Raw genomic sequence first — 24,360 nt, 5'->3', positions numbered from 1 at the left:
TTTCCCTTATAATCCTTTTTTTTTTAATGGGAAACATTATTCTGAAAAGTTTTCAAAGGCTTTACCCAAGAATTTCCAACACAAAAAGATTAAGAACTTCAAAAATATATGTTAAGAATTCCTGGCCTTAGAGACTCCTTCCTGCTGCTGCCATAGGTTTCCTGCAGTTGAGGGAAGACGTTTCTCCAGGATTTCTTCATTCATTATCTACTGAGGACCTAGCATGTGTCATGGACTATCCTAGGGCCATGAGACAGGACAGTAAATAAAACCAAGTCCCTCCACTCAGAAGTCAGCAGTTATACAAGTGTTCTTTTCACATTTCCAAGTAGAAGGATCATTAAGTCTTTCTCCTCTAATTACGGGGTTACCTGACATGGAGGAACAGCCACTAGCTCACACATATTAATTGGGTAAAATTCTGAGAGGTTCTACTCCCAGGGGTATTTGTTCTTGTCCCTCTTCACACTGGTCTACTGTTAGAGCCACCACCCCTTTCTTAAGTGGAAGAAAAGGAAGTTTCAAACAGAAAGGAATTGTCAGATGCTACAGGGAAGCCAAAACCGAAGGGAAGACCAACCACTGGATTTACAGCCTTTGGTCATGAGAACCCATTAACGAACTCAATGCTGGTGTGGGGACAGCAGCCACCCTACTGGAGGCAAAGAAGTGGGAAGCAGCAGCGTGACCCTTCTTGAAGTTTGGCAGTAAAGTTTAGAGGGAACAGCTAGGCAGGGAGGTAGGGTGAAGAGACAAACTCTTTTTGGGTGAGAAAAGCTTTGCACTTTTTAAGGCTGAGGGGAGACAAAGACTGAGTTACAATGAAGTTATTAGTGGGCCAAGTATGGGTAAGTGACAACTCAGATAAACAGCATAGAACAACCATTCAACAAAATTTAGTTCTTGGGCCCAATTAGTATCCACTTTTTTGTGGGGATTCCATAGCACTCCTGTGCTCTGAGTGGACTTTCTGCGGATTCCTAAGCCCGGGGTTTCTCTAGTGGTTCAGTGGTAAAGAATCCACCTACCGATGAAGGACTTCTTGGACTTGCCTGGTGGCTCAGACAGCAAAGCATCTGCCTACAGTGTGGGAGACCTGGGTTCGATCCCTGGGTTAGGAAGATCCTCTGGAGAAGGAAATGGCAACCCACTTCAGTACTCTTGCCTGGAAAATCCCATGGACGGAGGAGCATAGTAGGCTACAGTCCATGGGGTCGCAGAGTCAGACACCACTGAGCAACTTCACTTTATCAACGCAGGAGATGCGGGTTCGGTCCCTGGATCAGGAAGATCCTCTGGAGAAGGAAATAGCAACCCACTCCAGTATTCTTATCTGGGAAATCCTGTGGCTAGAGGAGCCTGGAGGGCTATAGTCCATGGGGTCACAAAGAGTTGGACACGGCTGAATGACTAACACCACCACTACTTAAACTGAATTGGAAGACGAATTGACCTGAAACTAAACTTAAGGCTTCCCCCCCGACTCCTCCCTGTCAGGTGTCCACATCTTTGGGGGTGTGCTGCCACCTACTGGAAGAGTGATGAAAGTGGTGACAACCATTTGCTGTAGGGAGCTGCTTTTCTAAAATGGCTGCAAAACCCTCACCAAGAGACCAGACAGGCGCTGAGAAGGCCTAGGATTAAGAGGTTTGTTGGACTCCCTAAATCCAAGTGCTACAGGGTAACCACCCTTCATCTTCATCCCAGTGGAAATCACCATAATATCCCTGACTGGAATAACTGTAGTATATAGGGCTTGACAATCTCCTTCCCTTGATGGGAAGGAAGAACAGTTAGGATTAAAGAACTGTTTTTCTGCTCATCCTGACCCACAGCAGGTTAGAGACACCGAGATCAAAGCCTGGCACACCATGGATACAGCATAAGCAGCATTAGCTGCTAGTGGGTTAGCAAGCCAGCAAATGCTAATTCATGTTTCTAGGTGGCCAAGTTGTTTATTACACCTTCAGGTTTAAACCCAGAAACTTGTCTAAAGTTGAGCTAAGCAGTCAGGGGTGGTACCCACAAGACAGCTGCTGGATAATGGAAAAGGCCCTGGAGACCTAGAGACCAATCATACAGGCCCTTCCTAAATGTCCAGTTTGTGACAGACTGAGCTGCCATTGATGCAAATTTCCACACGTCCAGTCAAAAATTCTACACGTTTGCTTCAAGAGGTAACAGACAACATGAGCCATCCCAGATGGCTCAGTGGTAAAGTATTCACCTCCCGATGCTGGAGACACAGAAGATGGAGGTTTGATCTCTGCATTTCCCATGGAGTAGGAAATGGCAACGCACTCTAGCATTCTTGCCTGGATAATCCCATGGACAGACGAGCCTGGTGGGCTACAGTCCATGGGGTCACAGGGTCTGACACGACTGAAGTGACTCAGCCAGCATGCACTAGCACAAATGGCTCCAACTAATTAGATCTTTTAAATCTAGAAAATATAGGTCACAAAGGGTTCATTTTAGTTTTTAGGTTTCGTTAATCAGATGATGTCCCTATGCTGGCTTTTCTTTCTAGCAGAACCAAATTTTCAATCTTCCCTGCTTCAAAGTAGGTATTTATCCTGACCTGTTGTACAACAGACTTGGCAGATAGTGAAGTGACACTAATAAAGAATCCACCTGCCATGGAGATGTGAGACTAAGGTTCAATGCTGGGTTGGGAAAATTCCCTGGAGTAGGAAATGGCAACTCATTCTAGTATCCATCCTTGCCTGTAATACTAGAGCCGCCTAGTAGGCTACTGTCCATGGGTCACAAAGAGTGTACCAGAGTGACCGAGACATGGTGCATCACATGTCAAGGTTTAGACACCCTCACTCCACCAGCAACTCAGAGCCAGAAATCTGCACCAAGGACTGGTAGTTTTTCCCCATGGGGTGGGGACAGGTTGGGGGTGATTCAAGTGACATTATTTATGCCACTGTTGACCTGACTGGAGGCAGAGCTCAGCTGGTAATTCTGTGATGGCACTGGATCACCTATTTTCAGCCCGGTTCCTAACAAGGTTGGTGACCCCTGGTTTCTATCTTTCAGCTGGCCTTCTATTCCACTAGTATCTTTCATTCTTTCTATCACCTAGGGCACTGTTTTTCAACTAAAATGTTAATCCCTTGACCTAGGTCTCTCATGTGACCTTTATTTGGAAGTGGGGTGGGCAGGGAATACTTGCACAATGTCTGAATTAACCCAGTGCAAAACTGAAGGCCTTTCTTGTCAGTTTTAACCAAAGTTGTTGGAAGCTTTCATTTTGGCCCATTCACCCCAGAAGAATTCTCATCAGGCACTGCTCTTGTATGCTTATCTAAGAGGCTCAACCAAAGCGTTCCTAGCCCTCTTTCCAGAGCACTTTTTCAGGACACCTGACCCTCAGGACTTTTTGTAATTGGGATAAGATCATAGCAGGCTTTCATATGAAGACACACAAGGCTGCAGTTGTTACTTCAGTAGCCATTTCACCAAAACTTATGGCTGGGACACTCAAAACCAAAGCAGAAACATCTTCATCAGGGGTGGAACAGATATGGAATGGTAGAACTTGGCTCCACCATGCTCTACTCTCAGTGATATTCCAGGAGAAACACTCTAAGACAGGAAGTACAAGGCTGGCACCAGAGTTCTAGGACTTTTAATCTGTCCCAAAATTGCTGAAGCAAAAATCATGATAAAACGTTCTGCTTTCCTTTACACCCCCCAACGCAAAAAAAAAACCAAAAAAACAAAAAAACAAACTCTGTAGGAAAAAAATGGTTTTGTACATGGGAAGAAACAATATAAATTCAAAACTTACAGATAAGGGTTAGCTCTATCACTCTTTAAAAAGTTTATACGAATATCCAGTCAACACCAACAGGGTTACCTCCCTTGAAATGTTATCTATACGGATTTCCAAGTAGACCACAGAGCTGTATACTGTCTTGGAATGTCCTCAGAAGGCTCTGTCATTGATCAGTTAACAGAGTAAAAACCCCAGAGTCCTTTCTTTCAAATGGAAGAGGAAGAGACAGAGATAGAAGAAACTATTCAAACTTCGTCTTCTTTCCTTGTGGCTTGTGGTCTCCTCCTCCTCCTCTGCCTCCTCGGAAGCCTCCTCGCCCTGCAGAAAAGCAAGGCATCATTAAACAGGCTCTAAAAGCCAGTCATCCCTCCCCAGCAGGGTGAGTAAGGACTTGGGGACTGATGCGGAAACATGGATCTGCAGGTTGGGAAGTGCATGGCCACATAAACCAGTGAACACAGCAGGGTGGCCCTCCACGCTTCTTACCTCCAAAGCCTCCCCGGCCTCTGCCACCAAAGCCACCTCGGCCACCTCTGCCACCACCTCGGCCTCCAAAGCCACCTCTGCCTCCTCCTCGGCCACCAAAGCCACCTTCACCCTTAGGTTTGGCCCAGTCCAAAGTGACTTTGTTTCCATCGATTTCACCATCTTCCATGGCCTCCTTGGCAGCTTTGGCATCTTCCTCGCTGTTGAAGTCTACAAAACCAAACCTAAAACACCAAATGAAATTGCCTGTTATAAAGCACACATATGCCAAGTTTAATCTCACATGTTTCATAGCGATCCCATAAGCCTTAAACTGAGAAGACCCAGGTGAGAGCACTTCCCTACAGAAAGCTGAAACAGAATGTCTCACAAAACAGCTTAATAGGCCTCTGTGAAGACAGAAGGCAACAACGCTAGCTCCGTGAATTATCTCTTCTTCTCGTGCGAATCCTCAACTGTCACTGATTGACAGAAAGGAGCTCAGTGAGAAGACTCAAGGTGGGAGAGCCGCACATTTCCTGCCTCTTACCCTTTGGAGGATCCAGTCTCCCGGTCAGTGACTATCCTTGCTCGAATAGAGCCATCAAACGACTCTTTTAACGTCTCTTCTGTGGTATCCTCAGAGAGACCTTTGACAAAGAGAGTTTTGGATGGCTCTGGGAAATAAAAATAAAAACTGTATCAGTCACAATCCATGAAAACACTGGATTTACGTTACAGTCTAGCATCTGACTACTGGCTAAGAATGCTTCCCTTAGCAAATGCTAGCCTTTCAACTTAAGAGTGTCTATATGAGAAAAAGCAGGTTAAAGCAACTTGGGTCAATTAATGCTTAATTCAGCAAACGGTTTGGACCAAATTCCACGTAATGTTTACACTGATCACCAGAGCAGTTAAGAATCTTTTTATGGAAAACAGAAGCAGCAGCAACCCAAATAAGTGACAGTAGTCCTAAAATAGGCAGCTATAAACACAAGACAGTGAACCACAGGGCAATGTGCTGCTCAGTGTTGACTTAGCTGGATCAGAACTTGACTATCTAGAGGAATTTTCTTGAGATTTCATCAGTTACTTCTCAGATAATCAGTCATCATATCCAGTATCATTTACTCAGCAGCAACAGAAAGAAGCAAATGTTCTTCTGTAGATCTCAGGACCCAACCACAAATTCCTGTTAACAAAGTGACTTACGGCTTCTTGCATTAGGTGATCCCCTGGGTCCTTGCAACTCCAGTCTGATGGCTCTGCCCTCAATTTCCCTTTTATTACATGAATTTAAAGCTTCTTTAGCATCTTCAAATGAAGCAAATTCTATAAATGCATACCTGAGGATTAAGTCAATACTTAGAGTAAGTTACTAAGCACATGACTCTGCTGCTGCCACCAAGCCTTTTTCCTCAAGCAAATCCTTAAACAATGCAGCTTCTGCTAAATGTGAGAACATGATTTCACTTCCACAAGACAACTCTTAAAAAGCCTGTTAACTGGTGACATAAATATACTTTACCCTTTAGATTTGCCATTTTGGTTCTGGGGCACCTTGATATGAGTTGCCTTCTCAAATACTTCCTGAAGAGTTTCTTCCGTTGCACTATAGGAGAGGTTGCTTAAAACCAGGGTTTTTGATTCACCTATAAATAAAGAGATGTCAAGTTAAGACTCTGAAGCAGTACATCCCAACTTAAGTCACAGTTGTACCGTGTTCTCCAAGAACTTCTGTGCTTCAGAGAGGTAACACACCAATGTTAATATAGGTGGAATCCTACTTGCTGCTGCTAAGTCGCTTCAGTTATGTCCGACTGTGCAACCCCATAGACAAGCAGCCCAGCAGGCTCCCGTCCCTGGAATTCTCCAGGCAAGAACACTGGAGTGGGTTGCCATTTCCTTCTCCAATGCATCAAAGTGAAGTGAAAGTTGCTCAGTCATGTCCAACTCTTCGCGATCCCATGGATTACAGCCTACCAAGCTCCTCTGCCCATGGGATTTTCCAGGCAAGAGTACTGGAGTGGGGTGCCATTGCCTTCTCCATCCTACTTGCTACTCAACATCAAATACCTGTTAAGTACTTACATGCTGGTTCCTTCCATTCCTACTGTGCAGATGTGCAAGCTGACTATAGCCCTGTGTTTTCCTAGAACAATATTCTAATTTAAATGCACACAATCTAAGTTCTTTACAGTATAAAACATACAAAGGAAGCTAGATTTATCTATGTTCTAGCACAAATATTTCATATAGCTCTCATTCAAGACAATTACAAATAGACGTATAGCATGCTGATCTACATCCAGTTTATCCACTATATAAAGTACAAAGATGCAAAGGATTTCTTTTCTCTCCTAAATTTCAGAACCCAGAAGGAAACTTAAATTCTTACCACTCCAAGTGCTGTTCTTTCCACCTCTATGGTCTTGACTTTGACCTTTCTCTCCGGTGTAGTACAGAGAAATGGATCGCCCATCTATCTCTGTTCCCTGCTTTTCTTCCAAGGTTTTTTCTGCATCAGCTTCTGTCTTAAATTCAATATAAGCAATCCTACAATAGGGGGAAAAAAAGTAAAGAACTCACTTGGTTTTAAAAACCATATTAATTCTCTCTTAATCTCAGCAATATGACTATTTCAGACAAGTAAAATAAAAATGCCGTTTTATACTAATTGAAATGGTCAAGGTTTCTGCCATTTTCCACTTTTCAACTAAAACTTTCCTCCCACTACAGAAAGCTTACCCGATACTTCTAGAAAGCTAGGCCTTAGGTAGTACTTTTATGTTAGTTTATAATAAAATTATTCTGAATTAGGTACATTATCCTCACTGTACAGATAGGAAACTGAGGTTATAGAATAATTTGCCCAAAATCACAAACATAGGAACGTTAAATAAACATTTCTTCTATAAATTAAAGTGCATTAATTTTAATGAAACATTTCAGTAGACACAAAACATACCCTTTACTCTTTCCATCCTTGCTGACTAATCTGATCTCCACAGCATCTTCAAACACTTCTTTTAATTCATCCTGAGTAACTTTGTAAGGCAGATTTTTAGCCAGAAGTGTTCTTGCATCTCGATCTAGATTAAAAAAAAAAAAACATAAAAATGAACTGAATGGCTTAAAAGACCCTTCTTGTCCCAAAGATCAAAGACTGACCAATGTACAAGTTCTTGCTAAAATTTTTATGGACTTTTCTGGTAGTCCAGTGGTGAAGACTGAGCTCCTAATGCAGGAGCACAGGTTTGATCCTTGGTTGGGGAATTAAGACCCTGCTTGCAACAGGGCACAACCAAAAAAATTATAATTTTTAGATTTCATAATGTAAAAGGCACTCTGCTATTATATATTATGGAGATACAGCAATGGAAAAACAAACTGTTTTCACAGCTGACAGCTAACTATGTGCTGAACACTTAAAAAGAGAGCTAAATATCATATGCTATGTATGTAAAGTGTTCAGTATGTTTTAATTTAAAAGACTATGGGAAAAAATACTGTAGATAATTCCCTCATGGTCCAATGGTTGGGGCTCTTGTGCTTCCACTGCTGCATGGGGCACGGTTTGATTCCTGGTCAGGGAACTAGGATTTCATAAGGTATACAATGCAGGTGCCCCAAATAAAAAGGTGATGAACACACACTTGAAAAGTGACAAGTGTCTAGAAAAGGGTAAAAGATGCAGAGAGAGTAGTTAAGAGATCTGCTCTAGTCCAGTGAGGAAAAGACTATTAATTTAGATATACTGAACCAATTATTTTTTAAGTCTAGCAAGCAGTGCCAAGCACTGATGTAAACATTTAACATTCTAATTCATTTAATCCTCAACATATGAGGAAGCCAAAAGAAAAAGGTTAAACTACTTACCCCAGCTTGTCTACATTAAATTAGATACATAGCTATGAACAAGCTATCAGTATCAGCGTTACCTAAAGCTTTACATACCTTTCTTACTGTCTTTTCCCTTTGGTTTTTCTAGTTTAATTTCATTGCCAAAGACTTTTAAACCAGTGAGTTCCAAGGCTTTTTCCAGGTCTTCAGCAGATTCAAAATCCACATAGCCAAACTTCCTTTAAAGTGAAGAGACAAAAATTTTAAAAATTACAGGTCAGGAGGTGGTGGGACAAACCCACAAAAGTCACAGCTACCAAGTACTCTGGACAAGCAGTAACACTAACATAATAGTGCAAACCAAGATTAAGAAGCACCTGTACTATTAACAAAATTAAGTTAAGCCCTTTAAGATGGGGCTACAGAACAAGGTCTATAAGTATCAAGACCTAATGATGCAAGTTCTTCTCTGAGATCTTCATTAGCTACACTGCTGCTTAACAACTAATAGCACATGATAAAAGAACCTGTTTAAGCACTAAGAGAATCCTGTTTAAAAGCATTCACTATTATGGCTTTTCAGGTCTAAGAAATGTTTAGTTTGTGTAATATCAAAAATTAAGGGGAATTATGAAAATTTCAATTTGGGGGTTTCACAATTTGATAATCAGATTATTTAATTCAATAATATCTAATTTTTGAAGACTTTTAGATATTCTTGTTTAAGAATAATGAGCTACGGTCCTAAAATTGAAAGGAAAAAGCAACAGCAGACCCACAAACAATGTGTGATGTTATGACACAGGCCCCCTATACTTACCTAGACACACCAATTCTGACATCAACAACAGCAAGATCATTTTTAGCAAAAAGATCACTGATACCCGTTTTCAATTCAGGAGCAGATTTATTGAAGTTCAGATTTCCAACAAAGAGATTGAAAGACGTAGTTGGTTCTGTGCCTATACAAAAATTTTCTCAAATTAGTCAATTTTCCAGTATACTTAAATATTAATCAAATTATTTCTGTACACAGCACATCAGCACATTGAAATATAACATCAGGTTTCAGTATTAAGTCCCTTTATTGTTCATCACTTGTGCTATGTGGTATCATTTCCCAATCCCCCAATTCTCTAAGTTACCTTCCACTTTTTGTTTCTTGGCTTCAGGAGCTGCTTTTTGTTTGGCCATTTCCTTCTTTCGTTTTCCAGGTGCTTCTTTGACAGGCTCTGGACAAGAGTTCAAACAATCTATGTCATCCACACATACTCAAGTACCTCCTTTTAAACAAAACTCATATCAATGTACTTGAGAATCCAACTCATTACCTTCTTCCTCTTCCTCCTCTTCCTCCTCCTCCTCCTCTTCCTCATCGTCGTCGTCTTCATCATCGTCATCCTCTTCCTCCTCCTCTTCATCATCATCATCATCATCCTCCTCTTCATCTTCATCTTCAGCAGTGCTCTTAGCCTTCACAGGAACAGCTTTTACTGGAGCTTTCTTTCCTTTGGCTGGTACAATCTCCATAGGTTCTTCTTCAGAGTCTGAAAGAGAAACCACCTAGTCAAAAACTGAGTTCTATCCCAGTTCATGAAGACCTAAAGGAAAATAAATGTAATCTTATTCATGCCACTGTGCTTAGAGCTATGATAAGTAAAACACAGAATGAGCTGTTTGAAGCATTTTACTCAGGAGCAGCTATAGTCTGTGGGGTTGCAAAGCATAAAAAGGACTCAGCAACACAAGCAGGCAATCTTTCATGGGTCCCAATCTAGTGCATCACAATCAGCCCAGAGAATCCCTGGGATGATTCTTATCTAACCCCCCAGGTTTTCAGTAATATGTAGTTCTACCACCCGCACCTCATCCCTAATGTACCTTGCAAACAGGAGTCCAGGAACTACCAATACAATGCCTTACCATCTTCGTCCTCCTCATCCTCCTCATCCTCCTCCTCCTCCTCATCGTCGTCATCATCGTCATCCTCGTCATCCTCATCATCTGTGGCAGGAGCAGCACCAAAAGCAGCAGCTGCCTTCCTCACTGCTGGCTCATCCTCCTCTTCATCATCATCGTCTTCCTCTTCACTGTCATCTTCATCTTCTTCATCACTGTCTTCCTTCTTGGCATTCTTGCCGTTCTTTGCTCCCTTGCCTGGGGTGGCTGCTCCCTTCTTACCAGAGGTTGCTACCACTGCTTTGCCTGGGGTGGCTCCCTTTTTGCCAGGTGTAACCACTGCTTTGACAGGTGTAACTGTCTTCTTGGCTGGCATAGCTGCTGCCTTTTTGCCAGGGGTGACAACTGCTTTCTTTGCTGGTGTGGCAACTGCAACCTTTTTTGTTGGGGAAACCACCATCTTCTTTGCTGGAGTTGTGGCAGCCTTCTTGCCTTTTTTCTGAGGGATAACAACCTTTAAGAATAAACAAAAAACAACATAAGCTTGTTTTCAAACTCAAGGAGTTGTCCCATAAATGAATGCTCAACTCTAGCACTGCCTCAGTTCACCACCACATGCACCAGATGTAAACAAGTTAAAAGGTAGGGTCAAATTAACATGTTCTGTACACTTGAGTCACAGTCTTAATCTTGCAGGAAACTCTAACACAGACCCTGAAAATAGACTAGATGCCACTGCATGGGCTTAGACAAAGTTTTAAAACTTAATTTTAAGCCTCTATAGTTTTCACATCTGAAAATAACTGTTGTTCAGTCACTAAATCACATCCAACTCTGGACTGCAGCCAGCCGTCCCTGTCCTCACCATCTCCTGGAGTTTGCTCAAATCCACGTCCACTGGGTCAGTGATGTTACCTAACCATCTCATCCTCTTCTGTCTGCCCTATTCTCCTTTTGCCATCAACCTTTCCCAGCATTAGGGTCTTTTCCACTGAGTTGGCTCTTTATACACTGCTTTAAGGATTATGACTTGACACATAAAGCCTTAACACATAGAGAAGACAACCTGTTAAATGTTATTAAGTCATTTGGGGCTCTCACAGTGGGTGGAGGTAGGAAGTTCAATGAATGCTCATTCTTAGAACCAAAGAGAAAATGAACATCAAAAAAGGCCAGTGGGATAATCAATAGTGGCAAAGTTAGTAAAGACCACATTAGCTTGATAAAAACCATCACTTGTCTATATTTAAAGTTAGACTCAAAACTACTTTTTGTTAACTATTGGTTTTATCAGGTAACATGTGCCAAAATAAAACCTTCATTAAATTCTAAATAAGAAATATGAACAAATAAAGCAATGAGTCTTCTTTACAGTGAATCAACAGTAGCTGGGAGTTCTAAATAAGTGCTAATACAATGAAAGGCGGCAACTCTCAATCCACACCACTGTAACAGTGATTAGTATTATCAAACTCATACAGGGTAACAGAGACCAACTGATCCTACTGGGAAGCTAGAAGAATCTGATAAGGCTAACCTCAGACCTGAATATAATGCTCAGAGCTGCCATTCGCAGGACAGTTAACTGTCCACCCTGTTTATCTGGTATGTAGAACTCACTGTTTATCTGGTATGTGGAATTAACATGTTGAAAGTGGAAAACTAGTGATTTACTACAATATATCACACCAAGTCCTGCAGAAGGTGTGCACGCATGTGCATGCACATACACACACCTACAGATCTTTGCTCTCAAGTTCATTCAAATATTCTTGTGCCATCATGACAGGTCAATACAACTTTGTGAAATGCTCGACCATTACAACAGGTCCTATGTGAATTAACAGAATCCTGGTTTTTCTGCCAATATTTTCAGACATCCAATACCACCTGCTTTAAGTCTCCATTTTGTAGTTTAAGGCAATTCAACATTGAACTATATACAATTACCTCTTCTCCACTGCTCTCATCGTCTTCATCTTCTGACATTTCCTCATCTTCACTATCTTCTTCTACCTCCTTTGGGGGAGGAGCCATTTTCTTGGAGTCACCTTGATTTTTACCGGCCTAAAACAGACGTGACACATTACACCCTCCCTCATTTCAAGCCATTCTTCATAGCAAAACGGCACTAATGTCCCTTAGAACTCCCTCTTCATACTGTTAACTACAATTTACATAAAAATTATCCTTCATACCAATGTTAACACAGGGCTTCCCAGGTGGCGCTAGTGATAAAAGAACCCGGCTGTAGGAAACATAAGAGACGGAGGTTCAAACCCTGGATCGGGAAGATCCCCTGGAGGGTATGGCAACCCACTCCAGTATTCTTGCCTAGAGAATTCCATGGACAGAGAAGCCTGACGGGCTACAGTCCATGGAGTCGCAAAGAAATGGATACGACCAAAGCGACTTAGCACTCAATTTCCTACGTATTTTCTCTCAAGTTCTTTAAAAAAAAAAAAAACTTTTGCTTTGGATAAAAAGGCTACTCTCTTCTTGCTACGTTCTTTAAGCACACCCCTTTTTAAAAATTACACCTCCAACCCGAATCGAACCTTGCTTCACCGCACCGTTTCTCAATGCGGACTACAACTGGACCAATGTAACTGCCAACAATTCGAGGCCCTTCACGTGAGGAAAACCACCTTGAAAAAGCCTTTGAGGTAAACTGTGGCACCAAATCCCACCACCCTATTCTGAAGGCAGCTTTAAAAAAAAAACAAAAAAAAAACACGTCTAACCCGTAGTCTTCTATTAAGACTTCCTTTCCCAGGTTACCAACCCCGCCCCTTTCAGCCCTGGAACGGCCACGTGGGACAAGTCGCAGGCCACCACGTGCGCGCAGCCTGGCGCAGAAAGCATGCGGCAGGGCCTCCTACCGGAGCCCCGCTCCCGTCCACCCGCCCCGCTCCCGTCCACCCACCCCACTCCCGTCCACCCACTCCGCTGGACCGGGACCGGAGACGAGGTGCACCGCCGCCCTCCCCACAAGGCCAGGTCCCTCCGCAGGCCGCCGGCCCTACACGGCACGGCCCACGTGGCGAGCCCCGCGCCGCGGCACGTGCGTCAGTAGGCGGGGCCCCGCTCCGGCCCGTCACAGGAGTTTCGCCTCATCAGTCCGAGGCCCTTCTCCCCCTCCCCGCTCCCAGCCCTGAAGTCCTTCCCCGCCGCATTCACTACCAGCGCGGCACCTGCCGAAGCTCTTCACTTCGCTACGAAGCAGCTAAAAACGCGAGACCTCCCAGCTAATCGCGCGAGACTTCCCACAGCATGGCGCCCTCGAACGCGCCCGGGACGGCGCGCAGGCCCTCCTCCTGGCGGCGCAGGGCGCGCGCTCCTCGAAAAACGGGCCTTGATGTCCGTGCTCGCGCGGGCAAGGCCTCTTACCTTTGCGAGCTTTACCATGATGGCGGCTTATGACGGCGGAGTGTGTGGCGAGCGAGTGGCGCAGACGAGTCCAGAGGAACCTAAGCACCGTCGATGGCGGCCGCTAATCCCTGAGCGCGTACGCTTGGCTGCCAGCTAGCGCTCGAGACTGAGGCGAAAGACTGAGCCTGCCCAGTAATCGCCTCTGGAAAGGCGACGACGGCACCCTCGTGACTCCGCCTCGACCAACCAGATTTCGCGTCCCTCTCATGAGCCAATCGCGAGCCTCTAGCTGAGAACGGCGCGGGGCGGGGCGCGGGCCGGAGTGGGCGGGCCGACGCGGCCAAGGAAGGGGGAGGGGATTCGTGGCGGCGGCCTGGGGCGGGACTCGCTTTGTGCAAAGCCAGCTCTGATTGGGCTATTGGCGCGCGGTATCCGGAGTGCCCATCCACGGCCCGCGCTCTCGGCGCCTGCGCTTTGGGACGGACATTTTGGCGCCGCGTGTTCCTTAACTCCCGGGCGGTGGATACCAGTTGTCTCTGATTTTTCAGTCAGGGAGGGTCTTGTCTGCCTCGGAGGGCTTGGGTTTCCTGAGAGGCTTCACGGGCGGCCCCGGCCCACATTCTACACAAAGCCTCCTGGAGGCAGTGCAGAAAAGAGTTTGTCCGGTTTCCTCTCTAAAGAGCCCAAGACTTTCGGGAATTCAGACTCCACCACGTTGAGCGCCCACCTTAGTTCCCCCTGCTAATGAACCGCGCCAGAAAGTACCCCTGTCTGCTGGTGATTCCCCCGGTGTCCCATCTCAGAAACTGCCTCCTGAGAACTGCTGATACAATCTAGTATGTGAGGTTTACAGTGAGCAGCGCACAAATAATATTTAATTTCAAGAAACCTCATGTGCTAGGTATTTTTCACAGTAGGCAACACCCTGGTGGTCACGGGATAACTGCGGGCTGAGGAGAACTTGGTCAGGCCAACCACAAAGCAGGGCCTTTGACCACTTAAAAGTTCCCTCTTTGTTATTTGGAACTAAAGCACCTCCTTTTTAAAAACGTTGGCTGCTAAGTCAGTGTCAGATGGTCCAGGAGTTAGTCAAAAGAGTCTAAAGGAAGGTTCCCTGGACGGAATAGAAGATTGCCTTTGCGTTGTGCTTTTGCCAGTTGTTCAGATGGATCATTGGCAAAACTTAATTGGTGTAAAACAACCCAGAGCACTTTCTTCAGTTTAGAGCTGCCCAGGTAGTAAGTTATATCTGGCATCTGGTACCTGAAACAAAACCAAGGTATCTTCAGCTATGACGATGTTTCCCCAAATGAACTAATGTTCAGAATCACCTCTGGGGTTCCTAATTAAGGAGATGTGGGGCTGGGCCCAGGGTTTTGTATTTTAACAAGGGCTGATGGGTATTCTCTGAGCCATCAAATTATTTTGCAGTTCTTACTAAAACACTCCTGTGACTAAGTGAATAGGAAGCCCACAGCTACCCACTGGGGCTGTCTGATCAGGGAGGAGACGGGCCCATGCTCTGGTCTGCACCCTGCTTTCTGATATCTGGTGAGCATCCTAAGGAGGTTTTCATTTTGAACTCTGGGATGGAGCCAAGTGGACACGTACTGGGTGACTAGGGACAGAAAAAACAGCATAAGCCAAGGCGTGGTAGAATAAAACCCCAGTGTTTGCAAGCAGTTTGGCACAGAGCAAGCTTTGGACACTCGTGGGAAGAGGCTAGGGAGATAAGCAGGGAACATGCTCAAGTGACAAGGATGAGTTATAGAAATATTGGCATGGCTGACTTGTCAGTTCAGATCTCAGCTTATATCACCTCTTAAGAGGCCTTCCCCCACCCTCCAGTGAAAAGTGCCACGCAGAGGCTTCCTACCACACCACCCTAATGGAGGCAGGTTCTTAACCACTACCTAGCATTTTTTGTCTGTTTACTGCCCATTTGCTCTTTCCCCAGCCTCAAAGAATACAACCTTTGTTCTCTGCTGTATTCCTGGTGCCTTAAGCATTGCTTGATACAAGTAGTGGTGAAAATTTGTTGAATGAATGAAGTATTTAGGTAAAGGGAGCACTGGAGAAAGTCTGAGTATATGAGTGTTCAAGTGCTTTGCTTTGGAGTCAGCCTGAGATTAAAAAAAAAAAAAAAGTAATCACTGATACTTCTATAATAATTATGAATTTCTAAGCACTATTCCAGTTCTTTATACCTCTAAAAATAAATTACCACTGTTTTACAGAAACTGAGGCAGAGAGATAGATTAACTTGTCCAGGGTCACATAGCTAGGAACTAGAATTTATTTTTTTGAGCATTTATTTGACCACTTTTACGTAGTCAAAGGCTCTGGTTTGTGGCTGGCCTGACAAGTTCTTCTCCTCAGCCCACAGTTACAATATCCTGTGACCACCAGGGTGGTTCCTACTGTGAACAATTCCTAGTACTAGAGGTTTCTTGAGATTAAATATTGTTTGTGTGCTGCTTACAGTAAACCAAATAAATTTTAATATTTTTATGTATTTATTAAATAAATACCTATTAACATAAAATAAATAATATCTATTAATAAATAGAATGCTCAAACTACCGCACAATTGCACTCATCTCACACACTAGTAAAGTAATGCTCAAAATTCTCCAAGCCAGGCTTCAGCAATATGTGAACCATGAACTTCCAGATGTTCAAGCTGGTTTTAGAAAAGGCAGAGGAACCAGAGATCAAATTGCCAACATCCGCTGGATCATGGAAAAAGCAAGAGAGTTCCAGAAAAACATCTATTTCTGCTTTATTGACTATGCCAAAGCCTTTAACTGTGTGGATCACAATAAACTGTGGAAAATTCTTCAAGAGATGGGCATACCAGACCACCTGACCTGCCTCTTGAGAAACCTATATGCAGGTCAGGAAGCAACAGGTAGAACTGGACATGGAACAACAGACTGGTTCCAAATAGGAAAAGGAGTATGTCAAGGCTGTGTATTGTCACCCTGCTTATTTAACTTCTGTGCAGAGTACATCATGAGAAACGCTGGGCTGGAAGAAGCACAAGCTGGAATCAAGATTGCTGGGAGAAATATCAATAACCTCAGATATGCAGATGACACCACCCTTATGGCAGAAAGTGAAGAGGAACTAAAAAGCCTCTTGATGAAAGTGGAGATCAGCCCTGGGATTTCTTTGGAAGAAATGATGCTAAAGCTGAAACTCCAGTACTTTGGCCACCTCATGCGAAGAGTTGACTCATTGAAAAAGACTCTGAAGCTGGGAGGGATTGGGGGCAGGAGGAGAAGGGGACGACAGAGGATGAGATGGCTGGATGGCATCACTGACTTGATGGACGTGAGTCTGAGTGAACTCCGGGAGTTGGTGATGGACAGGGAGGCCTGGCTTGCTGCGATTCATGGGGTCGCTAAGAGTCAGACATGACTGAGCAACTTGACTTTCACTTTTCACTTTCACCCATTGGAGAAGGAAATGGCAGCCTACTCCAGTGTTCTTGCCTGGAGAGTCCCAGGGACGGGGGAGCCTGGTGGGCTGCCGTCTATGGGGTCACACAGAGTCGGACACAACTGAAGTGACTTAGCAGCTTAGCAGCTTCCAAAGAAATCCCAGGGCTAATCTCCTTCTGGACTGGTTGGATCTCGTTGAAGTCCAAGGGACTCTCAAGAGTCTCCTCCAACACCACAGTTCAAAAGCATCAATTCTTCGGCGCTCAGCTTTCTTCACAGTCCAACTCTCACATCCATACATGACCACTGGAAAAACCATAGCCTTGACTAGTCGGACCTTTGTTGGCAAAGTAATGTCTCTGCTTTTCAATATGCTATCTAGGTTGGTCATAACTTTCCTTCCAAGGAGTAAGCGTCTTTTAATTTCATGGCTACAATCACCATCTGCAGTGATTTTGGAGCCCAGAAAAATGAAGTCTGACACTGTTTCCACTGTTTCCCCATCTATTTCCCATGAAGTGGTGGGTCCGGATGCCATGATCTTCGTTTTCTGAATGTTGTGCTTTAAGCCAACTGTTTCACTCTCCTCTTTCACTTTCATCAAGAGGCTTTTTAGTTCCTCTTCACTTTCTGCCATAAGGGTGGTGTCATCTGCATATCTGAGGTTATTGATATTTCTCCCAGCAATCTTGATTCCAGCTTGTGCTTCTTCCAGCCCAGCGTTTCTCATGATGTACTCTGCACAGAAGTTAAATAAGCAGGGTGACAATACACAGCCTTGACGAACTCCTTTTCCTATTTGGAACCAGTCGGTTGTTCCATGTCCAGTTCTAACTGTTGCTTCCTGACCTGCATAAGGTCTTAGTTGCAGCATGCAAACTTTATTTGTGGCAGGGGGATCTAGTACCCTGACCAGGGATCAAACCTGGGCCCTCTGCATTGAGAGCGTGGAGTCAGCCACTGGACCACCAGGGAATCCTGGAACTAGGATTGAAATAGACCCTACTCTGTCATCCCAGTTTCTTTATAAAATGGGGATATTAATAGCACCTGACTTTGGGGTTGTAACAAGTATTAAATGAGATGTATAATAAGCCCTCAATACTAGTTAGTGTTATTATTAACAGACTTGGTGACTTGAATTATGGGCTTCCATGATAGTTCAGTTGGTAAAGAATCCACCTGCAATGAAGGAGACCCCAGTTCGATTCCTGGGTCAAGAAGATCCACTGGAGAAGGGATTGGCTACCCATTCCAGTATTCTTGGGCTTCCCTTGTGGCTCAGCTGGTAAAGAATCTGCCTGCAATGCAGGAGACCTGGGTTTGATGCCTGGGTTGGGAAGATCCCATGGAGAAGGGAAAGGCTACCCACTCCAGTATTCCGGCCTGGAGAATTCCGTGGACTGTATAGTCCATGGGGTCGCAAAGAGTCGGACACAACTGAGCGACTTTCACTTCACTTCATGGAGAGGGATAAAGGATCATTTATTGCCATTATCTGTTGAATGTGTGTATGTAAGTGGAGTGACGCCAACAGGGCTGCAGGTTTGGGGGGAAGCTCCTGAATTCAGTGTTGGACATGCTGCGTGCATGAGAAATACCAGTCACTTTAGGCAATTGGCTCTGAGAAGGTGGCCGCCTGGCTGCAGACAGATGACAGAAGGGACCAGCCTAGAATAGCAGACGGAATGAGAGGAGAAGGCTGGGCAGACCCAGGTCCAGTGGTGGGAAAAGGCCCGGAGTCAGAAGCCAAGATAGGAAAGGGGAATTTTGGAAGCCAAGGGAAGAAAGAATTTAAGAAAAAGGGAAGCAAAGAACAGTGTCCAGTGCCTCCAGAAAAGTCAAATAAGGTAAGGCCTGAGAGGGTCTACTGGATTTGGTACTAAAAGATATCAGAGGTTTTGGCAAGTGTGATGGATAGCAGCCACACTGCTGTGGATAGAGAAGTTGTAAGGCCCCTGTGGGAAGTGCCCCTGGGAGAGGGAGTAGTCACAAGTTTCTCCGTGGCTTATAGCCTATGGGAAAGGAGCCAGTAAAGGGGGACTTGGAAGCTCAGGAAAGAACCATGAGAAGACAAGACTGACTGAGGATTGTCAAACCAAGGGGCTTCCCCTTGGTCCAGACCAATTTGACGCTAAAGGTAAGTGTACCTGTGTAACTGATGCAGATGGCTTAATGCCTCTTAAGTGTCCAGACAGTTCCCAGTGCATAAAAGTGCATAAAATGGACATTAATAAGTGTCCATTCAGTGAATGGAGTATGGGCATGAAAATTAGGATAATTCCTGTCTGCTGCTGTCTTCTTTGGGAAGAATCGGAGGCTGGATGGGCAGTTGTGCAGGTGCTTAGTCACTCAGTCGTGTCTGACCTCTTTGGGACCCCATGGACTGTAGCCACCAGGATCCTCTATCCATGGGGGTTCTCCAGGCAAGACTACTGGAGTGGGTTGCCATGCCCTCCAGGGGATCTTCCCAACCCAGGGATCAAACCCAGGTCTCCCACATTGCAGACGGATTCTTTACCTTCTGAGCCACCAGGGAAGCCCATGAGTACTGGAGTGGGTAACCTATCCCTTCTCCAGGGAATCTTCCCAACCCAGGAATCAAACAAGGGTCTCCTGTATTGCAGGCAGATTCTTTACCAGCTAAGCTACCAGGGAACCCCAGATGGGCATTTACAAGGCATCAACTGGCTGGAGAAAAGGAGGGAACACTTTCTTAAATGCCACAAGATTGATTTATAAGTAATGGAATGTAAATTGTTGCAGCCACTATGGAAAATAATATGGAGGTTCCTCAAAATATTAAAATAGTATTGCTGAAAGATATCTGCACTCTCATGTTCATTAAAACACTATTGCAATAGCTAGGAGGTGGAGGCTATGGGGAGAAGTTGGTAAAAGGGTACTAACTTTCAGTTATAAGATGAATAAGGTCTGGACTTCCCTGGTGGTACAGTGGATAGGAATCCACCTGCCAGTGTTGGAGACAGTTTGATCCTTAGTTTGGGAAGATTCCACGTGCCGAGGAGCACCTAAGTTCATGCACCACGATGACTGAGCCCACATGCTGCAACTACTGAAGCCCTCACACTTAGAGCCTGTGCAACAACAGAAGCCACTACGATGAGAAGCCAGTGCACCACAATGAAGAGTAGCGCTAGCCTGCTACAACTGGAGAAAGCTCGGATGCAGCAATGAAGACCCACTGCAGCCAAAAAAATAATAATAATAATGAATTTTTCGAAAAGATGAATAAGGTCTGAGGACCTCATGTAAAACATGGTGACTATGATTGATAACACTGTATGCTGCAGCTGCTGCTGCTGCGTCGCTTCAGTCGTGTCCAACTCTGTGTGACCCATAGACGGCAACCGACCAGGCTCCCCCGTCCCTGGGATTCTCCAGGCAAGAAGACTGGAGTGGGTTGCCATTTCCTTCTCCAATGCATGAAAGTGAAAAGTGAAAGTGAAGTCGCTCAGTCGTGTCCGACTCTTAGCGACCCCATGGACTGCAGCCTACCAGGCTCCTCCGTCCATGGGATTTTCCAGGCAAGAGTACTGGAATGGGGTGCCATTGCCTTAAATATTTAAGTTGTACTATTTTAGCAAATTTCAGTTATAACACTGTATAGTATAACTGAAATTTGCTAAAATAGTACAACTTAAATATTCTCACACACAAAAAAAGGATAAAAATGTGAGGTGTTGGATGTGTTAATTAACTACTTGGGAAATCCTTTCACAGTATATAGATCTATCAAATCACTACAATGTACACTTTAAATATCTTAAAATATTGTATGTCAATTATACCTCAAAGCTGAAATTTAAGCAAAAAACTAGAGCATCTAAAATTTTAAAAATAAAAGTATATAAACATCAAATGAAGTAAATTGCCTACAGTCATAACAGGGAAGAACAGAATATTGTTTAGAATGAAATGATGTCCCTAGCAAATGCACAAGACTTTGCAGGAGTAGAAATGGTAAGATGTGAACCTCCCTGACATGCAGTGGGTGGGAGAATGAAATGAAATGTTGCTTCTTCACTGTGTGGATTTCTGCCTCCCTATTTTTCATCTATTAAATGAAGGCAGGAATGCCTGTTCCCTTTTGCAAGGGTATGCTCATGTACTAGGAATAAGGCAGAGTTGGTTCAATCCACATCCTCAAGCGACCTGAGTCTGAGAGTCTGGAAGGGAAACAGGTGGCTACCCAAATGCTCAGATGTGTAATTAAAGCTTCTCATTGTTCAGTCACTAAGTCGTGTCTGAATCTTTACCACCCCATGGACTATAGCACAACCAAGCTTCTCTGTCTTCCATCTCCCGGAGTTTGCTCAAATTCATGTTCATTGAGTCAGTGATGCTATCTTACCTATCTCATCCTCTGCCGTCCCCTTCTCCTTTTCCCTTCAAACTTTCCCAGCATCGGGGTCTTTTCTGATGAGTTGGTTCTTCGCAGGTGGACAAAGTATTTGAACTTCAGCTTTCGTATCAGTCCTTCCAAGGAATATTCAGGGTTGATGTCCTTTAGGATTGACTGGTTTGATCTCCTTACAGTGTAAGGGACTCTCAAGAGTCTTCTCTAGCACCACAATTCAAAAGCATCAATTCTTCAGTGCTCAGCCTTCTTTATGGTCCAACTCTCACATCCATACGTGACTACTGGGAAAACCATAGCTTTGACTATATGGACCTTTTTCAGCAAAGTGATGTCTCTGCTTTTTAATATGCTCTCTAAGTTGGTCCTGGTCAGCAACATGATGTCTGCTTTTTAATATGCTGTCTCAGTTCAGTTCAGTCGCTCAATCGTTTCCAACTCTTTGCTACCCAATGGACTGCAGCATGCCAGGCCTCCCTGTCCATCGCCAACTCCTGGAGTTTACTCAAACTCACATCCATTGAGTAGGTGATGCCATCCAACCATCTCATCCTCTGTCATCCCCTTCTCCTCTCACCTTCAATTTTTCCCAGCATCAAGGTCTTTTCAAATGAGTCAGTTCTTCACATCAGGTGGCCAAAGTATTGGAGTTTCAGCTTCAGCATCAGCCCTTCCAGTGAATATTCAGGACTGATTTCCTTTAGGATGGACTGGTTGGATCTCCTTGTAGTCCAAGGGACTCTCAAGAGTCTTCTCCAACACCACAGTTCAAAAGCATCAATTCTTCAGTGCTCAGCTCTCTTTATAGTCCAACTCGCATATCCATACATGACTACTAGAAAAACCATAGCTTTGATTAGATGGACCTTTATTGGCAAAGTAATGTCTCTGCTTTTTAATATGCTGTCTAGTTTGGTCATAGCTTTCCTTCCAAGGAGCAAGCATCTTTTATTTTCATGGCTGCAGTTACCACCCACAGTGATTTTGGAACCTAAGAAAAGAAAATCTGTCACTGTTTCCACTTGCTCCCCATCTATTTGCCATGAAATGATGGGACTGGTTGCCATGATCTTAGTTGTCTTAATGCTGAGTTTCAAGCCAGCTTTTTCATTCTCCTCTTTCACCTTCATCAAGAGGCTCTTTAGTTACCTCCAGCTTTATTCTGTGGCCAGCAGAGTCCTCCCAACCCCTCATCTCCAACCCGTAACCAGGACCACAGTACCTGTGCAGAGTAAAGGCAGGGGTGTAGGAGGTTTGTTTCCAAATCTGCCTTTTTTATTTTTTAGTTTTATAAAAGTGAATTATTTGTTGAGTTTTAAAGCACACCAATGGCACAAAGTTCAGAAAGTTCAAGAAAATACACAATGAACTGTCTCCTCCCTCCCTGTCCTCTAGCCACTCTGTCCTAGGACAGGGCCAGCAGCAGTCTCTCTATCCTTTCAGATTCACCAGTGTGTTTACAATTAGATATATGTATTATATTTCATACAAATGCAGTCATACTATATACACTGTGCTGAACTCTCCTTTCTTCTTCAGTAACTAAGTTTATGTCCTAACTCATTCCGCATCAATGCATGCAGAGCTGCCTCGTTCTTCTCAATAGCTACAGAGTGTTCCTTGAGTGGAAGGGTCATTTATTTAACCAGTCTCCATGCTGGACATTTAGGGTTGTTTCCTATGTTTTGTTATTATAAGTTTAACAGTAAATAATCTTAAAAAAATTTTTTAATCATTTATTTTGTTGTGGCTCATGGGCTTTCTCTAGTTAGTGGCACACAGGTACCAGTTCCCTGACCAGGGATCAAACCTACGTCCCCTGCATTGCAAGGCAGATTCGTAACCACTGGACCACCAGGGAAGTCTCCTCTTTTATTAATACTTTTTTTTTTTGGCACTCCATGTAGCATGTGAGATCTTAGTTCCCTGACTAGAGATGGAACCCGTGCCCCCTGCACAAAGTCATAATCACTGGATCACCAGGGAAGGCCAATAAACCTTCCTACATACTTCATTTTGCACATGTGCAAATTACACTTGTAGAATACTTAATTGTAGGACAGTTGGGTCAAAGAGGATGGCCTTTCATATTTTGATAGATGCTTTCTTAAATGCTGCCTTTGGCTGGTTTTGGGGGCTTCCTTGGTAGCTCAGATGGTAAAGCGTCTGCCAGCAATGTGGGAGACCTGGGTTCAATCCCTGGGTCGGGAAGATCCCTGAGTTGGGAAGATCTTCTGAAGGAACTGGCAACTGACTCCAGTATTCTTGCCTGGGAAATCCCATGGACGGAAGAGCCTGGTGGGTTACAGTCAATGGGGTCACAAAGAGCTGGACACAACTGAGTGACCAACACTTTCACTTTCACTTTGGCTGGGTTTTTGGTGGCAGTTCCACCTGAGAGCGATCCCACCTGCCCTGGCCGGCTGGGGTTATCTATGGCCCAGAGCACTATACCCCTTGATAGAGGAGGGACTGGGTGGGGGAGAGGTGGGAGGCTACCATACCCCCTAGAGGCATCGTTTTAGTTCTTTTCCCTGAATTTTCACAGTGGAGACTTTGACCAGCTTCTGACACCAGCCCAGAGCCCCAGAGGTACTTGAGTAGCTGTGGGCCACCTCTTCGGCTTGTGGCCTGGCACAGCCACACTGCCGTGGCCTGGCCAGCCCCCAGTACCCACTGCCCCTGTCTGCCCTGAGGCTCCCACTCTGGGCATCCGTGGGCAGTTCTGGACTCTTCTGACCCACCCAACCACAATGGGCTTCATGTGAATGTGAGGGTCTCCCAGGCCCTTGGAGGAAGTCTGCTGATCTTCAGAAGGGTTAGTGCCAGTTCCCAGTTCCTGGTCTCCAGAAGCCAAATGCCTCCATTAGGCTCCAACCAGCAAAGAAAAGTCACATCAGATATTTACTTATTTTTAAATATTTATCTGGCTGCTTTAGTTGCAGCACACGGGATCTTCCTTGCATCATGTGGGCTCTAGAGCACTTGGGATTAGTTGCCCCACAGCATGTGGAGTCTTATTTCCCCAACCAGTGATCAAACCCCCATCTTCTGCATTGCATGGCATATTCTTCACCACTGGATCACCACGAAAGTCCACATCAGGTATTTAAAACAGAAGGAGTTTGGGAACTCCCTGGCAGTCCAGTGATTAGGACTGTGCT

The 24,360-nt window shown here is 44.5% G+C and overlaps 1 protein-coding gene and 3 non-coding genes across 4 annotated transcripts; all 4 read right to left on the bottom strand.

Moving 5' to 3' along the window:
- Nucleotides 1-3,623: 3,623 nt before the first annotated feature.
- Nucleotides 3,624-13,537, bottom strand: NUCLEOLIN (nucleolin multifunctional protein). Its single transcript, XM_086335574.1, has 14 exons — nucleotides 13,388-13,537; nucleotides 11,948-12,064; nucleotides 10,022-10,511; nucleotides 9,430-9,645; nucleotides 9,244-9,330; nucleotides 8,919-9,060; nucleotides 8,213-8,337; nucleotides 7,224-7,347; nucleotides 6,654-6,811; nucleotides 5,784-5,907; nucleotides 5,468-5,601; nucleotides 4,806-4,932; nucleotides 4,277-4,500; nucleotides 3,624-4,108 (listed from the first exon to the last, which is right to left on the bottom strand). Exons 1-14 carry the CDS (start codon nucleotides 13,403-13,405, stop codon nucleotides 4,032-4,034), a joined length of 2,163 nt encoding a protein of 720 aa, XP_086191700.1. The 5' UTR covers nucleotides 13,406-13,537; the 3' UTR covers nucleotides 3,624-4,031.
- LOC147377686 (small nucleolar RNA SNORA75) lies at nucleotides 4,636-4,769 on the bottom strand. Its single transcript, XR_015153707.1, has one exon. It is a non-coding gene; the product is annotated as a small nucleolar RNA SNORA75 (small nucleolar RNA).
- On the bottom strand, nucleotides 5,296-5,375 carry LOC147377685 (small nucleolar RNA SNORD20). The gene has a single exon (XR_015153865.1). It is a non-coding gene; the product is annotated as a small nucleolar RNA SNORD20 (small nucleolar RNA).
- On the bottom strand, nucleotides 9,134-9,203 carry LOC147377684 (small nucleolar RNA SNORD82). Its single transcript, XR_015153716.1, has one exon. It is a non-coding gene; the product is annotated as a small nucleolar RNA SNORD82 (small nucleolar RNA).
- Nucleotides 13,538-24,360: the final 10,823 nt, after the last annotated feature.

Source organism: Bos grunniens, chromosome 2, assembly GCF_055505025.1.
Source record: "Bos grunniens cultivar Pamir isolate PY7600 chromosome 2, Bosgru_T2T1.0, whole genome shotgun sequence".
NCBI classification, from domain to species: Eukaryota; Metazoa; Chordata; class Mammalia; order Artiodactyla; family Bovidae; genus Bos; species Bos grunniens.
The sequence above is the reverse complement of the archived record's forward strand: the minus strand, read 5'-3'. Positions and strand labels throughout refer to the sequence as shown.